Source organism: Hypanus sabinus, chromosome 27 (assembly GCF_030144855.1).
Source record: "Hypanus sabinus isolate sHypSab1 chromosome 27, sHypSab1.hap1, whole genome shotgun sequence".
Taxonomy (NCBI): Eukaryota; Metazoa; Chordata; class Chondrichthyes; order Myliobatiformes; family Dasyatidae; genus Hypanus; species Hypanus sabinus.
In genome coordinates this window covers 17,999,873-18,022,956 of record NC_082732.1, presented here as the reverse complement: position 1 = coordinate 18,022,956, position 23,084 = coordinate 17,999,873, and the positions used below count along the sequence as shown (strand labels likewise).

General features: G+C 44.4%; 2 protein-coding genes across 9 annotated transcripts in view; one reads left to right on the top strand and one right to left on the bottom strand.

Moving 5' to 3' along the window:
• The window catches only part of rcc2 (regulator of chromosome condensation 2), a 48,019-nt gene extending 40,803 nt beyond the window's left edge, over nucleotides 1–7,216 (top strand). For all 3 annotated transcript variants that reach the window (XM_059951816.1, XM_059951815.1, XM_059951814.1), the window contains 2 exons: nucleotides 1,959–2,036; nucleotides 3,029–7,216. In XM_059951816.1, the coding sequence (XP_059807799.1) occupies nucleotides 1,959–2,036; nucleotides 3,029–3,133 (183 nt within the window). In that variant the 3' untranslated portion in view covers nucleotides 3,134–7,216. The remainder of the gene's footprint in view (nucleotides 1–1,958; nucleotides 2,037–3,028) is intronic.
• Nucleotides 6,700–23,084, bottom strand: part of LOC132382021 (chymotrypsin-like elastase family member 2A) — a 36,479-nt gene continuing 20,094 nt past the window's right edge. For 5 of the 6 annotated variants that reach the window (XM_059951834.1, XM_059951831.1, XM_059951833.1 and 2 more), the window contains 2 exons: nucleotides 21,174–21,316; nucleotides 6,700–10,660 (listed from right to left, as the gene is read on the bottom strand). In XM_059951834.1, coding sequence (XP_059807817.1) covers nucleotides 10,442–10,660; nucleotides 21,174–21,316 — 362 coding nt within the window. In that variant the 3' untranslated portion in view covers nucleotides 6,700–10,441. The remainder of the gene's footprint in view (nucleotides 10,661–21,173; nucleotides 21,317–23,084) is intronic. The other variant, XM_059951832.1, reaches the window with a different exon arrangement.

The window sequence follows — 23,084 nt, the reverse complement described above, 5'->3', positions numbered from 1 at the left end:
GGAGCCTTTACATCTGTTGGTTCAATGTGTTTTTTTCACTTTCCACATACACAGGCTTAAGGTTGAAGGTGACTATAGTGACACTGTGCAATCCTGTAGGGAGACTGGATTTGACACAGGGTTTCAGCTGGGACTCTATTTGTAGGCTTATTTGCTCTCGCTCTTTACAGTGCTAGAGTAAAACTACTGTCAGTATTGCAGTGTTTGGTGTAAATGTTCTCATTTCTAGTAGAAAATATTAATTCGAGGCTACAGTATAATCTAAAAGTTTGCACTGAACTCAAATGGAGTGTTTGGCATTCTTTCATCTCCTTACAGGGACATGCTTCTTTAGAGCAGGTTCCTTTTAGGATTTCAGTTGGTTGCTATAAAGAATGCTGGCACTTTTATGGTTCTCACTGGTGTTCGGACAAACCACAGCTTTCAGATTGAGTGGCCATTTAACTTGCGAGAAAAGATCCCGGCTCGAAGTTTGTACTACTGTGGATGTTTAGTGTTAGTGAGTGAAGGATGGACCACTGTCAATTTTGGAGTGCAGTGAGACAGATGATTTGTAAACAGAAAGTGCTCAGCTGGTTTGGCAGCACATATCCTGAGAGTGAGTTCATTTGCTAGATTGTTGCTGAATCTCCTGAAGAAACATTGCTCTGATCTGTGAATTCTGTGATTCTAATTATAATGCTTGAATGGCTGAGAATTTTCTATGTGGGTTTTCGATATGGATCAATATCTGCATTTATAAGAGAGGGCAGGGAAAGGAGGAGAAAAGCAGGAACATATGCAGGTTTTGGCGAGTTGAGTGCATCAGTGTCTTATGGTAGTACATGAGGCCCCAGCTTGACTTAAAAGAAAAAGGGATTCTCTCCTAATCTCATCTTGTTTCAGGCTCTCTACTTATATTTGTGTGTGTATATATAGAAGGCATACTGGGAAGGGAGGCTGAGTGGGGAGCGGAGAACCGGGGCATTGTCTCCCTGGACACCCTCTAGTGCTGGTATGACACATTGCCTGTCCTCTTGCCTTAGTGCCTTGGTCTCCATAGGGTTAACTGTGAGATTTTAGCGTTGGTAATCTGGAACAGGAGATGAAATGAGGGAAGTTGCCCTGAGATTAGTAAGCAGGTTTGTAAATGTTTGCTCAAGCATCTCCAGTTGTGCATTATTTGTAAATTTTGATATTACTTTTGGCACTACAGTCAAAAGATTTTAGAATGGGTTGAAGAATTTTATGGAGATAATTTAAGAATTGGTGTAGCAATAATGCTATGTTGGCAGTGAAGGAAGAGGCTAATTGTTAAGCTATTTTGACTTGCATTAGAATGAAGGATATTGCAGGTTTGGAAACCTCAAGAAGTTGCTTTTTGGGAGACAGCTGTCTGGAAAAGCATGACAGTTCTCAAATTTTCAAACTTGTATCCGAGCTAAAAATATAATTTAGCCTACCATTTACATCACTTGCAACTGATACTGATGCTATAACCAAATGCTTTTTTCTCCTTGTTCACTCGAGTCTGACTCTTCGAGACCTCCTGGACCGTCAGGTCTGTGGGGTTTCCACAGCAAGATACGGAAGTAGATTGCCAGACCTTTCTTCTGTGCAGATACTGCTGCTGTCCAAGTTGGGAGCTGGCTGGCTTTGAACTCACAATCCATCTGCCTTGAAGACCAGTGGTGATGCCACTACACCAGCAGCCGGCCCACAACCAAATACTACCCAGATACTTTTCTCGCACTTTTCAAGTTAATAAAATTTGATGAAATTCTTCATTAAATTTGGCAATTGATGTTAAGTTTGACGGGAATGACCACTTTAATATGTAGAGGGTGTTTTACTTTATCGTTGGATAATCTTTGTGACTTGCAACTTGTTTATAAACAAATCATTTGGTAAGGTGTTTTTCCTTGGTGGGGCTGCATGTGATGGTCTCAGTAAATTTTAAACCATAACTAATATTGCAGGGCTATGGAGACAACAAACCCAAATCCTCCACTACTGCACAGGAGATAAAGACCTTGGATGGTGTTTATATTGAGCAGGTGAGAGAGTCTACTCGTGTTTGCTTTCATCTTTAAGCTTTCAGGAATATTAGGATACATCGGTTAAGCCATGCTGCCGCGTGTGAAAAGTAGGAACTTATGAGGTGGGCTTGCAATCTTTTACTCCTAAAGAAGCTCCAGTGAGGTTAAAAGTGCATCTCTTGTCATACAGACTTCTAGAAAATGTTTGCTTCTGTATTGCTGACATCATAAAAAGGGATTTGATCTTCATCTGTTAGAACAAGCTCATGGCTGTTGGGTAGAGATGTGAAGATAAGTCTTTCCACACACACAAAGTGCTGATCACCTAAAACGAGCTGGCATAGGAAATAGAGGCAATTACTATTTCAGCAGACAGTTGAATGAGAAGCGGGGAAGAAACATCTATAATGAAGGCAAAAGGGGTTACTGTGGATGGGTATCTGGAGTCTGCAGAGGGGAGGTGGGTCAAAAAGGTTTTTTCCCCTTCTGTATTGTTCTGATTCTATTATTTAATTCATATGTGTATTATGATAGGTTAGTTATGGCTCAGTAGATGGCACTCTTGGCCACTGTCCTGAAAGTTGTGAGCTCTAGTCCTATCACAAATCAAATAGTTCCCTGACATCTATGTTACAAAGGGGATGTTGCACTGTGGGGTATCATTTTTCTGATCAGACTTCAAATCAAGGTCCTCTTTGTTTCCTGCATTGACATAAAATTTAAAAATAAATCTCCTTGTGCTATTTCAGAGAAAAATAGGGGATTTTTAAAATCCCTCTGACAACTATTTTTTGTTTTAATCATTGAGTAATCTGAAGTGCTTACTGTGTGCCAATTGGCTGCAGCGTTTACTGCATTATGTGACTGCCCTCAGAAGTACTGACTGGTCTTTGGGGCAGCTGAGGTAAAAGATGCAGTATAACTCTTTCTGGAGATTTGTGCCAGTCACCACCTTGTGCCCAGTGGCACTTTACAGGGAACACATTTTCATTTACTTTTTCTTCCTGCAGGTTGCTATGGGCCATGCTCATTCACTGATGATAGCAAGAGATGAAAGTGAAGCAGAAAAAGAGAGGATTAAGAAGTTGCCTGAATATAACCCACGGATTATCTGATGTAGCCTGAGCAGCCACACATGAAAGCTTCACTTGAACAAAGGCAGCTGAAGTTTACAGTGCACTGGTCAATGAGATATTAAAAAAAAATTCCACACTGAACAGGGAGCCAGGCAATGGACAACATCTTAGAAAGAGATTTTCCAATTCATAAAAAATATTAGTGGTACTTACACGATCACAATTACAAACGCAGCTATGTAGTGTTTCCAGAGCAACTGATTTAACAATGCACGCAGATAGTTAACTTTACTTGTGTTCTTTTGGCCATTGCATTACTATTTGTTTGGGTAAGGCCAATTCCTATTGATGTATTGGAACTCCTTGTATATTTCTTTTAAACCCAGGTTTGACTCTTTTAATTGGCTGGTAAGAGTGGCGTAAACAGCTGAAACATTTGGAACCCTGACCTTTAATTAGCTGTGCTAAATTTATCAAACTGGCAAGTTGTGTCTTCTAACCTTTTATTTCTGGGCTGGCTAAATGTTATGGCCAATGATATATTTGTTATTTCTTCCTTCTTAGTTGTGGGTGCAGGAATTTTTCAATAATTCAACTAACTACCTTAAATATGGCAATCCATGTTTTCAAACAGTACATTTCAGTAGGGCAAGGAGATACATGGGTAGTATGTTGATATTCGGTGTAAAAACGCACTCTGCACTGCCCATGAAGTTTTTTTTTGGAGGTGTTGTACTTTAGCAAAGACCCCTGGTCACTTTGCAAACCACTTACTCTCTTTTGATAAACTGCATTTTGATGAGTCTAAAGGAAAAAAAAGTTGCATTCCATGCTTTTGACTGCTGTACTTGGACTTCTATTTCCAAAAGATTATGGGTCATGTTGTATTGCTGTTGACGGCTGGTGCACAACATACCTGTCAGCAGCACACAGTGTAAAACTGCCTTACTGTTCCCAATTCATTGCCAACATATTGACCTAAACTTTGGTGATTTGCCTGTTTGGTGATTTCCCCAAGTTAACTTCTCTTCTTGTCCCTTAATTAAGCTTTATGCATGGTTACAGTTCTTTATTTCTGATAAGCTAATAGTAGAAGTTTTTTTCTCCATTTTGCCATTTTTCTCCTTCAAGGAGATTAGTGGGTCTCGAGGCCAAATCTTTGTGCACTAACTTTATCAGCCCAAATCTCCACTGTTTCGGTCTTTTTTTTGTTAGAAATCATTGTAGTTGTGAGACTTCAAAACTCTCTCATTTGTGTATGTTTGGGATAAACCATTTCTTGGCTGTTTTTCCAATGGGAAGGGGTTGGAGTGAAATTGACACTACAGTCAGAAAGAATTGATAAGTCCCGAGGAACATAATGGAAGGAAACTGGCAAGATAAAGAAATGGGGGTCCCATTTACATTGAGTACCAATGGCTTAGCAATTGTTCATTATCTGATATATTTGGTGCTCAGAAAATGAATTGGAGCAGTTTTTTTTTTCTTAAAGGTGTTTTATTAGATGCAGAACAGTTTCTCCAACTAAAGGCTGCTTTGAGAATGTATTTATATTCTGAATACAGCCTAATCCCTTATTGGCAAAGCTTATATGGACACGTTGGGTATGATAAGCATATTGACTTTCTTACAGCATTTAGTCCCAAATTTTTCATGTTAAAATCTGCATACTGCAACCTCATTATTTTGTTCTTACCCCTGACCAAACAAGGGCATTGGAATTATTTGTCATTCATTTAAACTGTGCCGCACGAATGAGACCAAACAAACAGATAATCCTTGTACAGTAAACTCAAATGTTTTTCTCATTTCTCTGTTAATTAGCAGAGTTTCAATGCTTGTCCTCCATTGGCATTTCTTTCATTACTTTGTGGCCTGAGCACCTGTAATGTGTGCAATATTGACGGTTTCTAAATGGTGCCATTGCACTGATGTTACAGAATGGCCACTTTTACGCTCCCAAGTAAGTGCGGTTCTTGCTGGAGTCATTCAGAAAACCATGCAGCTGATTCTACTTTCACAAAACTATGACCCTGAGATTTTAAATCTGATTCTTGTGGCCTTTGAACAGGATAAAAAATATTCCACATAAAGCTTTCTATTTGAAGGATCAATAGCAGAAAAATAGGATTTACTGCACAGGATCTCTCCAGCACTTGGTTCAGCCACTGCAGACACAAAATAATTAGTAGTTACCCTCTTATTCATCACGTAAGCTTTGAAATATATTAAGAAAAATTTAAACTGATTTGGTCTTCTGATGCCCAGGTGCTGGAAGGACCTTAATGATTTGGTTATATCATTCCATAAACAGTGCTGGTAAGATGAAGGATTGAGACTAAAATATTTAACAATTGTGGTTTGACAGAACCACAACTTGTTCACAATTTTCTACTCCTGTTAATATTGCTTCATGATATCTGGGGCAGCTGTGGTGTCTTCATGATGCAGCCTCTGACAAAAGGTGGCACAAGCATCTTAATGCTAGTAATGTTGGCATGTCTTGTGTTGCCTTTACCATTGGGGCTGCTTCAAGCTGGGCAGCCTTACTATAAAGAAGCTGAAAATTGGCTGCCACGTCAGAATTTAAAGTTGCACCAATGTTGAAGTTATGTGCAAACAATGGGGTATTTAAATCTTAAAACAACACATCTTAAGGTTCCTAATTTTTTGTAGAAGTGAAGCAAAATTCTGTTCTGTAAAATGGTGAATAAATTCTCCTAACATTTAATGCTTTTTCCTCCTCAGTTTTAATTTACCAGTTACTTTGTCCGCCTCATGCTGGAATGTCTGACTTTAATTGTCCCTATCTTAGGATTGTGAAACCCTGCTAAGCCACCATGCTAAAAGCTGATAGTGCTGTGAAGGAGAGTATCTGGTTTTTTTTAATATTGATCCTTTTTCTGCAGTGGGACTTAATAACCCTGTGTGATTCTATTGCATTCATGTTTTCCTGAAGCAGCCAATGTTTAAATATCCAAGATGGCAACCATGAAAAGTTGGCCCAAATTTTACTCTTCTTTTTCTTCTGGTTTCAAAGGTCCAGCCTTTATAGCATTGGGTATAGATGTACCACAGAACTTTGCAGGTGCAAGTTGCACAGACAGTGTATTGCACCAGTAGCTGTGAGTATGCACTCTTTTCTGTAAGTGTTGCATGGTATTCCACCAGACTATCTCAAAAATAAAGTAACGTCATTAACTTTGGAATTGCTGCTGTCTTTCAAATACTGAGCTGGCTGGAATTTGGATATACAATGATGAGCATAGTTAGACTTAGTGCAAGATAACAGTGTTGTCCTCTGGGAAGTTTGAACCTGTTTTCTTAAATGTTTCTCTTTGGGGTAAATGCAAGCTGTTGATGCCGTTCAGTGTCTTATATGCCAAATGGCCTGTAATCAGCTGTACTTGTTATTATTGAACATAACTATTTCCTGTGCTGGTACAGAAAAGTTCTCGTTATTCACTCCAGATATGTACAACCTGATTATGTCCTTTTAAATTTTGATACTGGTAGTCCAGCTGGACTTTAAACAAGACTCACTTGTCCATTTCAAATGTCCAAATTTAGATAACCTTATATTCAGGTAAAGTTGTAAGTTTATCTTTAAAAAAAAAGTGTTTTGGAATAGATGTTGACCAAGACTTGAAACTATTGTTGTTCAAACTCTTCTCATTAAACCTCACAACAGCACAAAATGCTTTTGCAGGGAAGAATTGTTGGGGGTATAGGGGCTTGGAATTTTTTTTGTCCTCCTTCAGCTGTTACCCCAAAGGAGAACAATTCTGAATTGTTCATTGTGTTACTATTGTGCCTAGGGAATTCCACTGTTTAATGGCTTCCCAGTCATCTCAAAACTACTAATAAAATTGAATATTTGCAAATTTTTGACATTTTCCAAGTAGAGATGAACTGTCAGCTTGTTTAGTAAGATGGATGGGTGGGGAGGGAACATCTCCTTTTCATTCTGGTTAATAGTGACTAGCTTCTTGGCATCATTAGGTTTAGAAAGTGATTTTGTAGCAAATTAGTTGCCTGTTCAGTGCTGTAAACCTTTTTTCTTTTTTTACTTTTGTATTTTCTGCAATAAATTGAATAAATTTTGCCTTGTGTTTCCTTCCACTGTGTGAGACTGTGGATTTGGTTCTTGCCCTGGTTGATTTACTTACAGCTGCTGAATTTGGAAGGATTACTCGGTTTTTTAAAAATCTAAAATTTAAAGAGCGCTTTACGTACTTTTGTCCTGAAGATCTGACTCGACAGAAATATTGGCCCAGAAATTGTATTGGATTGAGAGAATCCAAACATTTGAGTGTTCATCTAACATTGACTTCAGTCTCTGCAACTTTGGAAAAGGAATGTGTTCATTTACTTGTGAAAACCAAGTCCAATTTGTCTGCTGTGTTTTCACAGGAAATATTTTAATTGATTGTATTGCAATGTAACATCAGACATCCTAATAATCTTCTGTACCATCTCCTCAGTTGATCATCTTGTTGCAGAACTTGAGTCATATGGTTTTCATTATTTTTATGGCTTTGAGTTAGCTTTGCCCATTTGTCTGTCTGTGTGCAAATGAATCAATAAGAGGTTTGTATTTGGATGGGGATAGACTGAGGTTGCTAGCTTTGAGAAAGTGTAATACAATGTCCTGGGATTAAGTTGGGGGAAAGAACATGCCAAGTGTCGTGGTAAGGCCTGGTAGAAGTGATTTTTGGGTGGGCTAATTATGACATCTCACTTTGTATGTAACCAAGGCATCATGTCACATTTCTCAGCCACAGGATATCATTGTTGTGGAATGAAGCATTCTGTAGGAGACTTGCAAGTCAGCTGCTGTGATCTACAGGTCAGCAGAACAGTAATTGGGTTAGTTTTGAGAGATTCGGGTTTAGTGTGAGATTTATAGGGGTGTTTGATGAAGAAAAGCTAATGTAATTGGGTTATTATTATGAAGGGAATAATGCTGTAATGGATGAGCGATTCTGGTGATGGACAGAAAGTTGTGAGAATATCCAAGGATTTTGCATAATGGAATTTAGTATAGCTGTTGGAGCAGACAGTTATTACTCATCTGGCATTTGGGACAGAATGACTTGCTAGATCATTTCTGAAGACGTTTGAGAGTCAACAACATTGCTTTGGGTCTCGAATAACAGTCTGGGTGGGAATTGCAGATATTAGTGAACTGTTTTCCTGGTAACGTGGGTGAAGTATATGGAAGTTGTTGGGAGCCACTTGGAATAGTAATCAAGAAAGTTACATTGCAGGAATGTTGGGGAGGGGGGGGAATGGTGAAGCTTTGGATGACTGAAGCCTGAGATGGTAACTGAAATGCCAAAGGCTGAGGAGGATAGAATGCCATTGAAGGAGAGGTTTGGGACTGTAATTTGCAAATGGCCTTTCTCTGCAATTTTAAGAAGAGGAAATGGAAGAAATGTGACCACTAACTTGTACAATTGGCTTTCCGACCAGGCATCTGATTAGTAAACAGGAATTTTTTTAATATCCCAAACTATCTTCTCTCCTCAGGTATAAAAATCATAAATTGCAACTCTATGAAACCAGTCAACAATAACTAATGTGAACGTGAAGCTGATATGTTTTGATGCTATACACTCCACACATTCTAAATTTAGCCTACTTAGAGATCTGCACTTGATTGGATGAAAGAAATTCATCGCTTTAATTAATTCAAGGGCAAGTTTACTGGTAGATTGTCATTCTTGACATTGTACTTCTGTGCAACAAAGCCTAATCCTACCTCCTGAAGAATAGCAGTACGACTTAGCAGGAAATTATTTCCAGTCTACTGGATACAAAAACTGACTAAGGATGCTAACGGTGAGAATGGCCTGCAATAGCTTCTTTCAGATCTATCTGCATGTTGTGTGTGTGTGTGCGTGCGTATATATATAAAAACCATTAATTTAAAAAAACAAGGACTAAGAAAACAAGTATAAGCTAATGTTTTTATTGACTTATGGCAGACTGAATAATATATTTCATCCCTGTGGACTTCAGTTGTTTACCATAATCTGTGAAATAAAACAGATGATTACTTTGATGTGGCAATGAAATGCAACTCCTTTCCTGAACAATCAGATACTACAAAATTGATTCTGTCACAGGTGTTTGTGTCTCCTATATCTGTATTTATTGAGTCAACAGTCCATTTTGGAAACTAGGAGCTAACTCCCCAACCCTAACAAATAATTGCGTGTCCAAAATTTACAAAAACTATATTTATGCCTGGTATCACTTCTGAACTGTTTTAGCTAAATTATGCTGTGCCTTAATTGCTACCAGCCTTTAACCAAGGGTTCTGCTCCTTGTCAGTGACACCTGCTGATTGAGTGTGGCTACTACATTCAGCTGGACTGCAGTGTTCTTTGTGGTTGTATCAACTGCCGCTGTTCAATGACAACCAGTGCCTAAAGAACAAACACTAAGGGCTGTGAAGCTGTACTTGAGCAGGAATCTGGTTATGAAAGATTACAGAAAAGAACTGGATAAACAAGACTAAGGGAATCGAATTTAGGCTGAGAAACTTTAATTAGCAATCATTTCATGCTTAAAGCTAAGTAAAAGCAGATATTACCAAAAGTATTCTCTATGCTGGCATGCTCGTTTTTCAGAACACCCTGCATGAGTACACTATTGTCATAATGTATTTAATTGAGTTACAGTATTTAATTTGCACTTTGCCATCAAGTTTAAAAAGTAGATGGAGAACTGCAGATTTTTGGTTTGCATGTAAATTTACCATATTTTAACCTGACTGAACCATATACCCTGATATTCTGCAGACGTTTTGTCCATGTTGGAAATAGCACAAAATAAGCAAATGCAATAGTGTTTTGCAAGAGATATGTGCTTTATGTACATGAAGGCAGGTTGACTGGACCTTAATGACAAGTCCATTTATCAGGTAATGTTTTAGCACAGAATGGTATTAAAAGGTTGCAGATTGAAGTTACTTGGGAACACAGTAGATGCACACAAAAAATCCCGACAATTATTTGCCTATTTTCCATCTACCAAATCATACAAATCTCAACCATCTAACTAGCTGCAGAACATGTCACTGAAAGAAAAGCACTTAACCATTCCGTGAAATGCACGCTACAGAGTTTTGGTTTATCCTAGCCCTCCGTGCTTTTTAAACATGCTGGATAGCATTGTTACGTGTGGTTTAAAAATCACATTGGTTGTCTTGTATAGCTGCAGCTTAGTGTAGGGTATTGGGCAAAAAGAGAAATCAGTCCACATTCTCCTTTAGACACTTGACTGGAATTGGATGAAATAAATCAAGGTGAATTAAAGCAGTTGCAGATGTTTGGTTTTTCATGAATCCAGAACTATTGTATTTGTGTCTCTTTTATAATGGCTGTTAATTAAGTGATAATGTACCTGTGAAATCCAGTCATTGAAGGCAGATACACGGGTGAAGACGGAGGGCCTATTCTTGAGGTTGCAACTGTAAGCTGAACCAAAGCTGGTGATGCCATGCACTTCCCATCTTTTATCAGCACCCCGGCAGTTCAGGGGTCCGCCCGAATCACCCTGTTTTTAAATAAAGATGAGCTTCTTAAATGTAATCTCTGAACACTCCTGTCATTTTTCCTGTTTACACGATAGCTCTGGGGCCACTTCATCGTACAAGCTGAAGACAAAGATGGATTGGTGTGTAGAAACCTATCTCTTGAGTTTGATATTGATTTGTGTTTCTTGAGGTTAGTTCCCCGGTAACAAATGCACAAAATCTGGTCATGAAATAGTTATTGATTTGTTAAAAAAAAACTCTACAAATGACCATTTATATTCTAATTATGGTAATACACCTTCACATGGGCGGGGATGCAGGGAATAATACAGTTGTGTCACAAACCTTGTTAAAGCACCAACTTAAAATTAATTTCAATAGACAATAGGTGCAGAAGTAGACTATTCGGCCCCTCGAGTCTGCACTGCCATTCTGAGATCATGCCTGATCATTCACTATCAATACCCAGTCCCTGCCTTGTCCCCATATCCCTTGATTCCCCTATCCATCAGATATCTATCTAGCTCCTTCTTGAAAGCATCCAGAGAATTGGCCTCCACCATCTTCTGAGGCAGTGCATTCCACACCTCCACAACTCCCTGGGAGAAGTAGTTCTTCCTCAACTCTGTTTTAAATAACTGACCTCTTATTCTCAATCCATGCCCTCTGGTACTGGACTCTCCCAATATCTGGAACATATTTCCTGCCTCAATCCTATCAAATCCTTTAATTATCTTAAACGTTTCAATCAGATCCCCTCTCAATCTCCTCAATTCCAGTGTGTACAAGCCCAATCTCTCCAATCTCTCTGCGCAAGACAGCCCTGCCATCCCAGGAATCAACCTAGTGAATCTACGCTGCACTTCCTCAATTGCCAGAATGTCCTTCCTTAAACCTGGAGACCAAAACTATACACAATATTCCAGGTGTGGTCTCACCAGGGCCCTGTACAAATGCAAAAGGACATCCTTGCTCTTGTACTCAATTCCCCTTGTAATAAAGGCCAACATTCCATTTGCCCTCTTTACTGCCTGTTCCACTTGCTCATTCACCTTCATTGACTGATGAACTAGGACTCCTAGGTCTCTTTGCATTTTTCCCTTACCTAACTCTACACCATTCAGACAATACTCTGCCCTCTTGTTCCTGCTTCCAAAATGGATAACTTCACATTTATTCACATTGAATGACATCTGCCAAGTATCTGCCCACTCACCCAGCCTATCCAAGTCTCCCTGTATTCTCCTAACGTCCTCTTCGCATGTCACACTGCCACCCAGTTTAGTATCGTCAGCAAACTTGCTGATATAGTTTTCAATGCCCTCATCTAAATCGTTGACATAAATCGTAAAGAGCTGTGGTCCCAATACAGAGCCCTGTGGTACCCCACTAGTCACCTCCAGCCAGTCCGAGAAACACCCATTCACTGCTACCCTATGCTTTCTATCTGCCAACCAGTTTTCTATCCATGTTGAAACCCTGCCCCCAATGCCATGAGCTCTGATTTTACTCACTAATCTCCTATGTGGCACCTTATCGAATGCTTTCTGAAAATCTAGGTACACAACATCCACTGGCTTACCCTCGTCCAACATCCCTGTTACACCCTCAAAAAACTCCAACAGATTAGTCAAGCATGATTTGCCCTTGGTAAATCCATGCTGGCTCGGCCTAATCCTATTACTGCCATCAAGATGTGCCACTATTTTGTCCTTAATAATGGACTCAAGCATCTTCCCCACGACTGACGTTAGGCTAGCAGGGCGATAGTTCTGTTTTCTCCTTCCCTCCCTTCTTGAAAAGTGGGATAACATTAGCCACTCTCCAATCTTCAGGAACTGATCCTGAATCTAAGGAACATTGGAAAATGATTACCAATGCATCCGCAATTTCCTAAGCCACCTCTTTTAGAACCCTCGGATGCAGACCATCTGGACCCGGGGATTTATTAGCCTTCAGTCCTACCAGTCTACTCATCACAGTTTCTTTCCTAATGTCAATCTGTCTCAATTCCACTGATATCTTATGACCCTGGCCCATCCATACATCTGGGAGATTGCTTGTGTCCTCCCTGGTGAAGACAGATCTAAAGTACGCATTAAATTCTGTTGCCATTTCCCTGTTTCCCATAACAATTTCTCCCAATTCATTCTTCAAGGGGCCAACATTGATCTTAACTATCTTCTTTCTATTCACATAGCTAAAAAAGCTTTTGCTATCCCTTTTATATTCCTGGCTAGACTGAGCTCATACCTGATTTTTTCTCTCCGTATTGCTTTTTTAGTTAAGATCTGCTGTTCCTTAAAACTTTCCCAATCATCTGTATTCCCACTCATCTTAGCCCTGTCATACTTCTTTTTCTTTAATGCTATACAATCTCTGACTTCCTTTGTCAACCACTGTGGCCCCTTCCCCCTCTTTGAATCCTTCCTTCTCATTGGAATGAACTGCTTTTGCATCTTTTGTATTATCCCCAAGAATATCTGCCACTGCTGATCCACTGTCTTTCCTGCCAGGGCATCCGCCCATTTAACTGGCCAGTTCTTCCCTCATGGCTCCGTGGTCTCCTTTATTTAATTGCAACACTGACACCTCTGATCTGCCCTTATCCCTCTCAAATTGTAGATAAAAACTTATCATGTTATGATCACTACTTCCTAATGGCTCCTTTACTTCAAGATCACTTATCAATTCCTGTTCATTACACATCACCAAGTCCAAAATAGCCTCGTTCCTGGTTGGCTCAAGCACAAGCTGTTCCAAAAATACATCCCTTAGACCAGGGGTCGGCAGCGTTTACCACTGAAAGAGCCAATATGGACCCATTTCCCACAGAAAAGAAAACACTGGGAGCCACAAAACCCGTTTGACATTTAAAATGAAATAACACTGCATACAACGGGTTTTTTTGCCTTTATGCTATGTATAAAAAACTATAATGTGTTGCATTTATGAAATTGATGAAGTCCTGCAGAGAAAACGAAATTACATTTCTGCATGCAACAAAAACATTTTGAACTCTGAAAAAAAGACGTTGGGTTGAAGGTTACTCCATAGTTAGCCTACCTTGGATCGAAGAATTAAAAGAAAGCGCGCACTGGCGGGTGTCAGGCATTGGCAGTGGTGATGTATATTAATAGCGATAAAAAAACACGTTGTAGCGGTGTGCTACACGTAGCGCTAAAATAAAGACTGCAGTCAAAGGTAACTTTATTCGAACTAAACAGCCTTGCTTTAAAGCCTCCCTCAACCCGTCCCCGTGGGCGCGGATGCTCCAAAAGACATGTACTCACAACCCCCCGTAGGCTATCTCCCTTAGCCGGAACGGTGGCTAATTGTGAGCCAGTTCGAATGTGCCAGGAAATGGGGTCTCCACAAAGTTTTTAGATTGTACAAGATCGCCATAATCTTCAAATTTTGAATTACATTTCAAAAGCTAACAAACCACGGGGAGCCGCATCACAGAGATGAAAGAGCCGCATGTGGCTCCGGAGCCGCAGGTTGCCGACCTCTGCCTTAGACACTCCACAAACTCCCTATCCTGGGGTCCAGCACCTACCTGATTCTCCCAGTTCACCTGCATGTTGAAATCTCCCATAACGACTGCATTACCTTTAGCACATGCCAATGTTAACTCCCTAATCAACTTGTACCCAATATCCACGCTACTGTTTGGGGGCCTGTACACAACACCCATTAGGGTCTTTTTACCCTTACTGTTCCTCAGCTCAATCCACACAGACTCTACTTCCCCTGTTCCCAAGTCACCTCTTGCTAAGGACTGAATCTCATTCCTCACCAACAGGGCCACCCCACCCCCTCTTCCCATATTTCTGTCTCTACGATAGCACGTATACCCTGGTACACTCAATTCCCAGGCCTGATCCCCTTGCAGCCATGTCTCCGTTATCCCAACAATATCGTAGTTCCCCATTTTCATCTGAGCTTCAAGCTCATCTGTCTTATTTCTGACACTACGCGCATTCAAGTATAGAATTCTTAGCCCATTCCTCCTCTCTTTGCTTAAAACACTGTCTATTGTACCTAACCCAGCTCCTTGAACTTCCATCGGGCTAATTGCACCTTGAATTTTGATGACCTTCTCAAGATCACCCAAACCTTCTACACATTTAACCCCATGCTCCTTCTGACCAACCCTCTGTACATGTAACTTTTCCAACACATGTTCTGTCTCTCCTTTCTCCTTTACACAATTAATATTTGGGAAACGTGTATTCCCCACCTGTCCCTTATCCTTCATCATATCATCTTCTCTCGTATTCTGGATCCCTGCCCCCTGCACATCTAGTTTAAACCCCACCCCCTGAGCAGCACTGGCAAACATTCCTGCAAGAATGTTAGTACCCCTCCAGTTCAGATGTAGACCATCCCATCGAAACAGATCCCAATGTCCCTGGAACAAAGTACAATTATCCAAAAACCTGAACCCTTCCTTCCTGCACCATGCTCTCAGCCTCGTATTAATGTGCATAATCATTCTATTCTTCGCCTCACCCGCACGTGGCACAGGTAGCAATCCCGCGATTCTCACCCTGGAGGTCCTGCCTTTCAGCTTCCCTCCCAACTCCCTGAACTCTCTAAGCAGGATGCCCTCACTCACCTTACCTACATCGTTGGTCCCTACATGAACCACTACATCTGGGTTCATGCCCTCGTTCTCAAGAATAGCCTGCACCCGATCTGAGATGTCCCGGACCCTGGCACCAGGGAGGCAACATACCATCCGAGACTCCCGATCTGCCCCACAAAATCTCCTATCTGCCCCCCTGACTATAGAATCCCCTAAAACTATCGCTCTCTTCTCTTCCCTCCTCCCCTTCCTAGTTGAGGGTTCAACCTCTGTGCCAGAGGCAGGACCACTACAACTCATTCCTGGTAGGTCATCCCCATCAACCGTATCCAGTACGGTATACTTATTGTTATTGGGAATGGCCGCAGGAGTGCTCTGCTCTCTCTGCCTGCTCCCCCTGCCTCTCTGGACCGTCACCCATCTGCCTACTTCTTGGATTTTTGGTGTGACTACCTCCTGATAACTCCTATCTATCTCTGCCTCTGACTCCCGAATGATCCGTAGTTCATCCAGCTCCTGCTCCAACTCCCTAACTCGGGCTGATAGGAGCTGCAGCTGGACGCACCTCTTGCAGGTGTGGTCATCAGGGACAACTGTGTTGACCCTGACCTCCCACATACTGCATACGGAGCACACCACTGCTCTGACTGTCTCCCCCATACCTGAACTGGATTGATAGAATAAGTCTAAAAAGCACCTCGCGACCTTCTTCCCCTCAGCGAGCAATCACACAGGCTTACCGAAGTCCCCTTACGCCGAAGCCCACTTAGCCAAGGCCCAGGACTCTGCTTCCACGGACTCCCACTTAGCCAAGGCCCAGGACTCTGCTTCCACGGACTCACTTAGCCAAAGCCCAAGACTCTGCTTCCACGGACTCACTTAGCCAAAGCCCAGGACTCTGCTTCCACGGACTCCACTTAGCCAAAGCCCAGGACTCTGCTTCCACGGACTCACTTAGCCAAAGCCCAGGACTCTGCGTCCACGGACTCCAACTTAGCCAAAGCCCAGGACTCTGCTTCCACGGACTCCCACTTAGCCAAAGCCCAGGACTCTGCTTCCACGGACTCACTTAGCCAAAGCCCAGGACTCTGCGTCCACGGACTCCAACTTAGCCAAAGCCCAGGATTCTGCTTCCACGGACTCCCACTTAGCCAAAGCCCAGGACTCTGCTTCCACGGACTCACTTAGCCAAAGCCCAGGACTCTGCTTCCACGGACTCCCACTTAGCCAAAGCCCAGGACTCTGCTTCCACGGACTCACTTAGCCAAAGCCCAGGACTCTGCGTCCACGGACTCCAACTTAGCCAAAGCCCAGGATTCTGCTTCCACGGACTCCCACTTAGCCAAAGCCCAGGACTCTGCTTCCACGGACTCACTTAGCCAAAGCCCAGGACTCTGCTTCCACGGACTCCCACTTAGCCAAAGCCCAGGACTCTGCTTCCACAGACTCCACTTAGCCAAAGCACAGGACTCTGATTCCACGGACTCCCACTTAGCCAAAGCCCAGGACTCTGCTTCCACGGACTCCCACTTAGCCAAAGCCCAGGACTCTGCTTCCACGGACTCCCACTTAGCCAAAGCCCAGGACTCTGCTTCCACGGACTCACTTAGCCAAAGCCCAGGACTCTGCTTCCACGGACTCCCACTTAGCCAAAGCCCAGGACTCTGCTTCCATGGACTCACTTAGCCAAAGCCCAAGACTCTGCTTCCACGGACTCACTTAGCCAAAGCCCAGGACTCTGCTTCCACGGACTCCCACTTAGCCAAAGCCCAGGACTCTGCTTCCACGGACTCACTTAGCCAAAGCCCAGGACTCTGCTTCCACGGACTCACTTAGCCAAAGCCCAGGACTCTGCTTCCACGGACCCACTTAGCCAAAGCCCAGGACTCTGCTTCCACGGACTCCCACTTAGCCAAAGCCCAGGACTCTGCTTCCACAGACTCACTTAGCCAAAGCCCAGGACTCTGCTTCCACGGACTCCCACTTAGCCAAAGCCCAGGACTCTGCTTCCACAGACTCACTTAGCCAAAGCCCAGGACTCTGCTTCCACAGACTCCACTTAGCCAAAGCCCAGGACTCTGCTTCCACAGACTCACTTAGCCAAAGCCCAGGACTCTGCTTCCACAGACTCACTTAGCCAAAGCCCAGGACTCTGCTTCCACGGACCCACTTAGCCAAAGCCCAGGACTCTGCTTCCACAGACTCACTTAGCCAAAGCCCAGGACTCTGCTTCCACAGACTCCACTTAGCCAAAGCCCAGGACTCTGCTTCCACGGACTCCCACTTAGCCAAAGCCCAGGACTCTGCTTCCACGGACTCCCACTTAGCCAAAGCCCAGGACTCTGCATCCACGGACTCCCACTTAGCCAAAGCCCAGGACTCTGCTTCCACAGACTCCCACTTAGCCAAAGCCCAGGACTCTGCTTCCACGGACTCCCACTTAGCCAAAGCTCAGGACTCTGCTTCCACGGACTCCCACTTAGCCAAAGCTCAGCACTCTGCTTCCACGGACTCCCACTTAGCCAAGGCCCAGGACTGCTTCCACGGACTCCCACTTAGCCAAAGCCCAGGACTCTGCTTCCACGGACTCACTTAGCCAAAGCCCAGGACTCTGCTTCCACAGACTCACTTAGCCAAAGCCCAGGACTCTGCTTCCACGGACTCCACTTAGCCAAAGCCCAGGACTCTGCTTCCACGGACTCCCACTTAGCCAAAGCCCAGGACTCTGCTTCCACGGACTCCCACTTAGCCAAAGCCCAGGACTCTGCTTCCACGGACTCCCACTTAGCCAAAGCCCAGGACTCTGCTTCCACGGACTCCCACTTAGCCAAAGCCCAGGACTCTGCTTCCACGGACTCCCACTTAGCCAAAGCCCAGGACTCTGCTTCCACGGACTCCCACTTAGCCAAAGCCCAGGACTCTGCTTCCACAGACTCACTTAGCCAAAGCCCAGGACTCTGCTTCCACGGACTCACTTAGCCAAAGCCCAGGACTCTGCTTCCACGGACTCACTTAGCCAAAGCCCAGGACTCTGCTTCCACGGACTCCCACTTAGCCAAAGCCCAGGACTCTGCTTCCACGGACTCCCACTTAGCCAAAGCCCAGGACTCTGCTTCCACGGACTCCCACTTAGCCAAAGCCCAGGACTCTGCTTCCACGGACTCCCACTTAGCCAAAGCCCAGGACTCTGCTTCCACGGACTCCCACTTAGCCAAAGCCCAGGACTCTGCTTCCACGGACTCACTTAGCCAAAGCCCAGGACTCTGCTTCCACGGACTCACTTAGCCAAAGCCCAGGACTCTGCTTCCACGGACTCACTTAGCCAAGGCCCAGGACTCTGCTTCCACGGACTCCCACTTAGCCAAAGCCCAGGACTCTGCTTCCACGGACTCACTTAGCCAAGGCCCAGGACTCTGCTTCCACGGACTCCCACTTAGCCAAGGCCCAGGACTGCTTCCACGGACTCCCACTTAGCCAAGGCCCAGGACTCTGCTTCCACGGACTCCCACTTAGCCAAGGCCCAGGACTGCTTCCACGGACTCCCACTTAGCCAAAGCCCAGGACTCTGCTTCCACGGACTCCCACTTAGCCAAAGCCCAGGACTCTGCGTCCACGGACTCCAACTTAGCCAAAGCCCAGGATTCTGCTTCCACGGACTCCCACTTAGCCAAAGCCCAGGACTCTGCTTCCACGGACTCACTTAGCCAAAGCCCAGGACTCTGCTTCCACGGACTCCAACTTAGCCAAAGCCCAGGACTCTGCTTCCACGGACTCCCACTTAGCCAAAGCCCAGGACTCTGCTTCCACAGACTCCCACTTAGCCAAAGCCCAGGACTCTGCTTCCACGGACTCCCACTTAGCCAAAGCCCAGGACTCTGCTTCCACGGACTCCCACTTAGCCAAAGCCCAGGACTCTGCTTCCACGGACTCCACTTAGCCAAAGCCCAGGACTCTGCTTCCACGGACTCCCACTTAGCCAAAGCCCAGGACTCTGCTTCCACGGACTCCCACTTAGCCAAAGCCCAGGACTCTGCTTCCACGGACTCCCACTTAGCCAAAGCCCAGGACTCTGCTTCCACGGACTCCACTTAGCCAAAGCCCAGGACTCTGCTTCCACGGACTCCCACTTAGCCAAAGCCCAGGACTCTGCTTCCACGGACTCCCACTTAGCCAAAGCCCAGGACTCTGCTTCCACGGACTCCCACTTAGCCAAAGCCCAGGACTCTGCTTCCACGGACTCCCACTTAGCCAAAGCCCAGGACTCTGCTTCCACGGACTCCACTTAGCCAAAGCCCAGGACTCTGCTTCCATGGACTCCCACTTAGCCAAAGCCCAGGACTCTGCTTCCACGGACTCCCACTTAGCCAAAGCCCAGGACTCTGCTTCCACGGACTCCCCCTTAGCCAAAGCTCAGGACTCTGCTTCCACGGACTCCCACTTAGCCAAAGCCCAGGACTCTGCTTCCACGGACTCACTTAGCCAAAGCCCAGGACACTGCTTCCACGGACTCACTTAGCCAAAGCCCAGGACTCTGCTTCCACGGACTTCCACTTAGCCAAAGCCCAGGACTCTGCTTCCACGGACTCACTTAGCCAAAGCCCAGGACTCTGCTTCCACGGACTCCCACTTAGCCAAAGCCCAGGACTCTGCTTCCACGGACTCACTTAGCCAAAGCCCAGGACTCTGCTTCCACGGACTCACTTAGCCAAAGCCCAGGACTCTGCTTCCACGGACTCACTTAGCCAAAGCCCAGGACTCTGCTTCCACGGACTCACTTAGCCAAGGCCCAGGACTCTGCTTCCATGGACTCACTTAGCCAAAGCCCAGGACTCTGCTTCCATGGACTCCACTTAGCCAAAGCCCAGGACTCTGCTTCCACGGACTCACTTAGCCAAAGCCCAGGACTCTGCTTCCACGGACTCACTTAGCCAAGGCCCAGGACTCTGCTTCCACGGACTCACTTAGCCAAAGCCCAGGACTCTGCTTCCACGGACTCACTTAGCCAAGGCCCAGGACTCTGCTTCCACGGACTCCACTTAGCCAAAGCCCAGGACTCTGCTTCCATGGACTCCACTTAGCCAAAGCCCAGGACTGTGCTTCCACGGACTCACTTAGCCAAGGCCCAGGACTCTGCTTCCACGGACTCCACTTAGCCAAAGCCCAGGACTCTGCTTCCACGGACTCCCACTTAGCCAAAGCCCAGGACTCTGCTTCCACGGACTCCACTTAGCCAAAGCCCAGGACTCTGCTTCCACGGACCCACTTAGCCAAGGCCCAGGACTCTGCTTCCATGGACTCCACTTAGCCAAAGCCCAGGACTCTGCTTCCACGGACTCCGCTGCCCGCTCTGACAAGAAGTCCTGCCTTTTAAAGTGCGTGCTCGACGCTGACGTCACTCACGCCTGCGCAGTTCCCCCTCCTCCACAGGTATTGACCAGGTAGGCTTAAATCCTACCTACAACGGTCGAATTCTCTGAGCTCCCAGCTGAAACACAAGCTGTAACTTCCTCCCGATTCAAATTTCATCATACTTATCACTAGCAGGTGAGACAGGATGAATCAAGTGACACCCTTCTGTGTGGTAACATTCTTTTACTCTGCAGTTAACAGTTTGTTGTCAGTATGGGGACTATTCTGCACCCTGGTTTAACATTAGTCTCGCTCCAATCCCTACCAGTGTTCCTGTTTGATTAACTGTGTAGACTTCACCAATTTACTCACATTTCCCCAGAGCTAAAAGTTACAGAATGTTTACTTTTTTTAATCCTATTGATCCCATTAAGCTGTTTTAAAAATCAAGGAGACTGTCTTTTGTGTTCCACTCAATGTTTTTAACTTTACATTTTGGGAGTGAGATGTTTATCTAGGCTCCTGCCATTATTTAACAAAAAGCTATTTATGAAGTGTTCAAACAGTAAAATTTCATATTTCAGATTACTTACTAAGCATGTGGAAGTAATACCATCTCCGCCAGCACACACCAACTTATTGGATATGTCGCCCCACCAATCTGATTTGGAGCAGGTTGCATGGTCAACGACCAGTAAAGGAACTTGCTGGAGTTTGTCAGGAATGGGACCAAAGGCTGTATTGAGAATGAAACAGACAAGTGAATTAAGATTTTGGATACAATTGCTCTTTACCATGTTCCAAATGTTTCCTCTGGATATAGAATGGATGGATGCTCCAATTCTTTAATGGCAATCTTGCCTGTGAGTATTGGCAGTGTATTTTAAAGAGAGTATAAGGCTAGCTAGATGTTTAGAATGGAGAAGCTTTGATGACCCACTCCAATTCACTAACTTAGACCATTTCTTTACTAGGTAGGTGAGTGTGGACATCCATATTGGCTGCATCATGGCACAGATAATAAGAACTGCCTTGCAGCTTGGGTCTGGGTGTAGAGTGTAGGTTATTCCTGTGAGTCGGTTTCCCCCAAAGAGATGCACGTTTGTAGATAACTTGGCCATAGTGTGTAGATGAGTGCTAGCAACTTGGTACAAAGGAGATTGCTCTGTGAGCTGGCATAGATTTGGTTGTGAATGAAATGGCCTACTATGTTAAAGACCATAAGATATAAGAAGTAGGCCATTTGGCCCATCAAGTCTGCTCTGCTATCCAATCATGGCTGATCCGATTCTTCCAGTCATCCCCAATCCCCTGCCTTCATCCCATACCCTTTGATGATGTAAGGAAATAAGGAGAAAGTGGGGGGTTTAGCTGTATTTGTCAGTTTTTGTGATCTGGGCGTCACTGGCAAGATGGTATCTCTCCCTCCACCCCACACCACTCCTCCTTTACAGGGTAGAGTCAGAGAAGTACAGCACAGAAACTGGCTCTTCAGCCCATTTAGTGCACACCAAGCCAACTTAACCTGCTGATTCCCATCGAGCTGAACTGGGACCATAGCCCTCCATGTCCCTACTATACTTGTATCTGTCCAAACTTCTCATAAATGTGGAAATCAAGCTCACATGAACTATTTGTGCTGGCAAAGCACCATTGTAAAGTTGATGTTGTAAAGCATCACCATAAATGCTTGTTGAAAAGGAACAGCTCTTTTTCATATCAAGACTCCCATTTGTGTGAGGATGAAGGAATGGCAATGCATTGCCAAATTGTGTTAGCTGAGCCTTGGAAAGGCATATGGGATTTTGCACCTTCTGTCTTTGGGTGTTGAATATTTTTGGAGCTGTGTTCATCCTAGCAAGAGGAATCTACTTTCTGACTGATTTATTGTAAATGGTAGAAAGACCTTGGACCTGGGGGGGGGGGGGGGGGTGTCTATTTGCTGCAGGATATTCAGCCTCTCAGTGGTAACAGGTTCTACATATTCAGTGTGAGGCTCTGGATACTAAGAAGAACCTCAGAAGGGGTAATCTGTGGATTATTGCCTCAGTGGGTTACAAATTGGCAAAAGGCAAATAAACATGAGATTCTGCAGATGCTAGAAATCCAGAGCAACACATAAAATGCTGGAGGAACTGAGGTCAGGCAGTACTGATGGAATTGAAGTTGGCATTTCACCAGGATTGACCAAAAGATTGACTAGGACTAAAATATTGCTGTCAGTAGTGGGTTTGGAATGTTGGGCTTTGTCACCAATACTCGGGGAAAGTGGAAGTTGTATGTTTTGGGATGAGCTCCACTGGTGCCAGGAGGAGGCAGTAAATGAGTGTGTAAAACAGCTTTTGCAGAAATGAAATTAAAAGGCACTGGTTAGAATGGAGTACAGACCCTCACAGAGTAGCATTGAGTAAGATTGTACTCTGATTAGTCTCCTAGGTTTTTCTTTTCAGGATAGTTTCTGCAGTACAGCAAGTTGGTGTAAGTAAATGATCCTGGACCTTAAC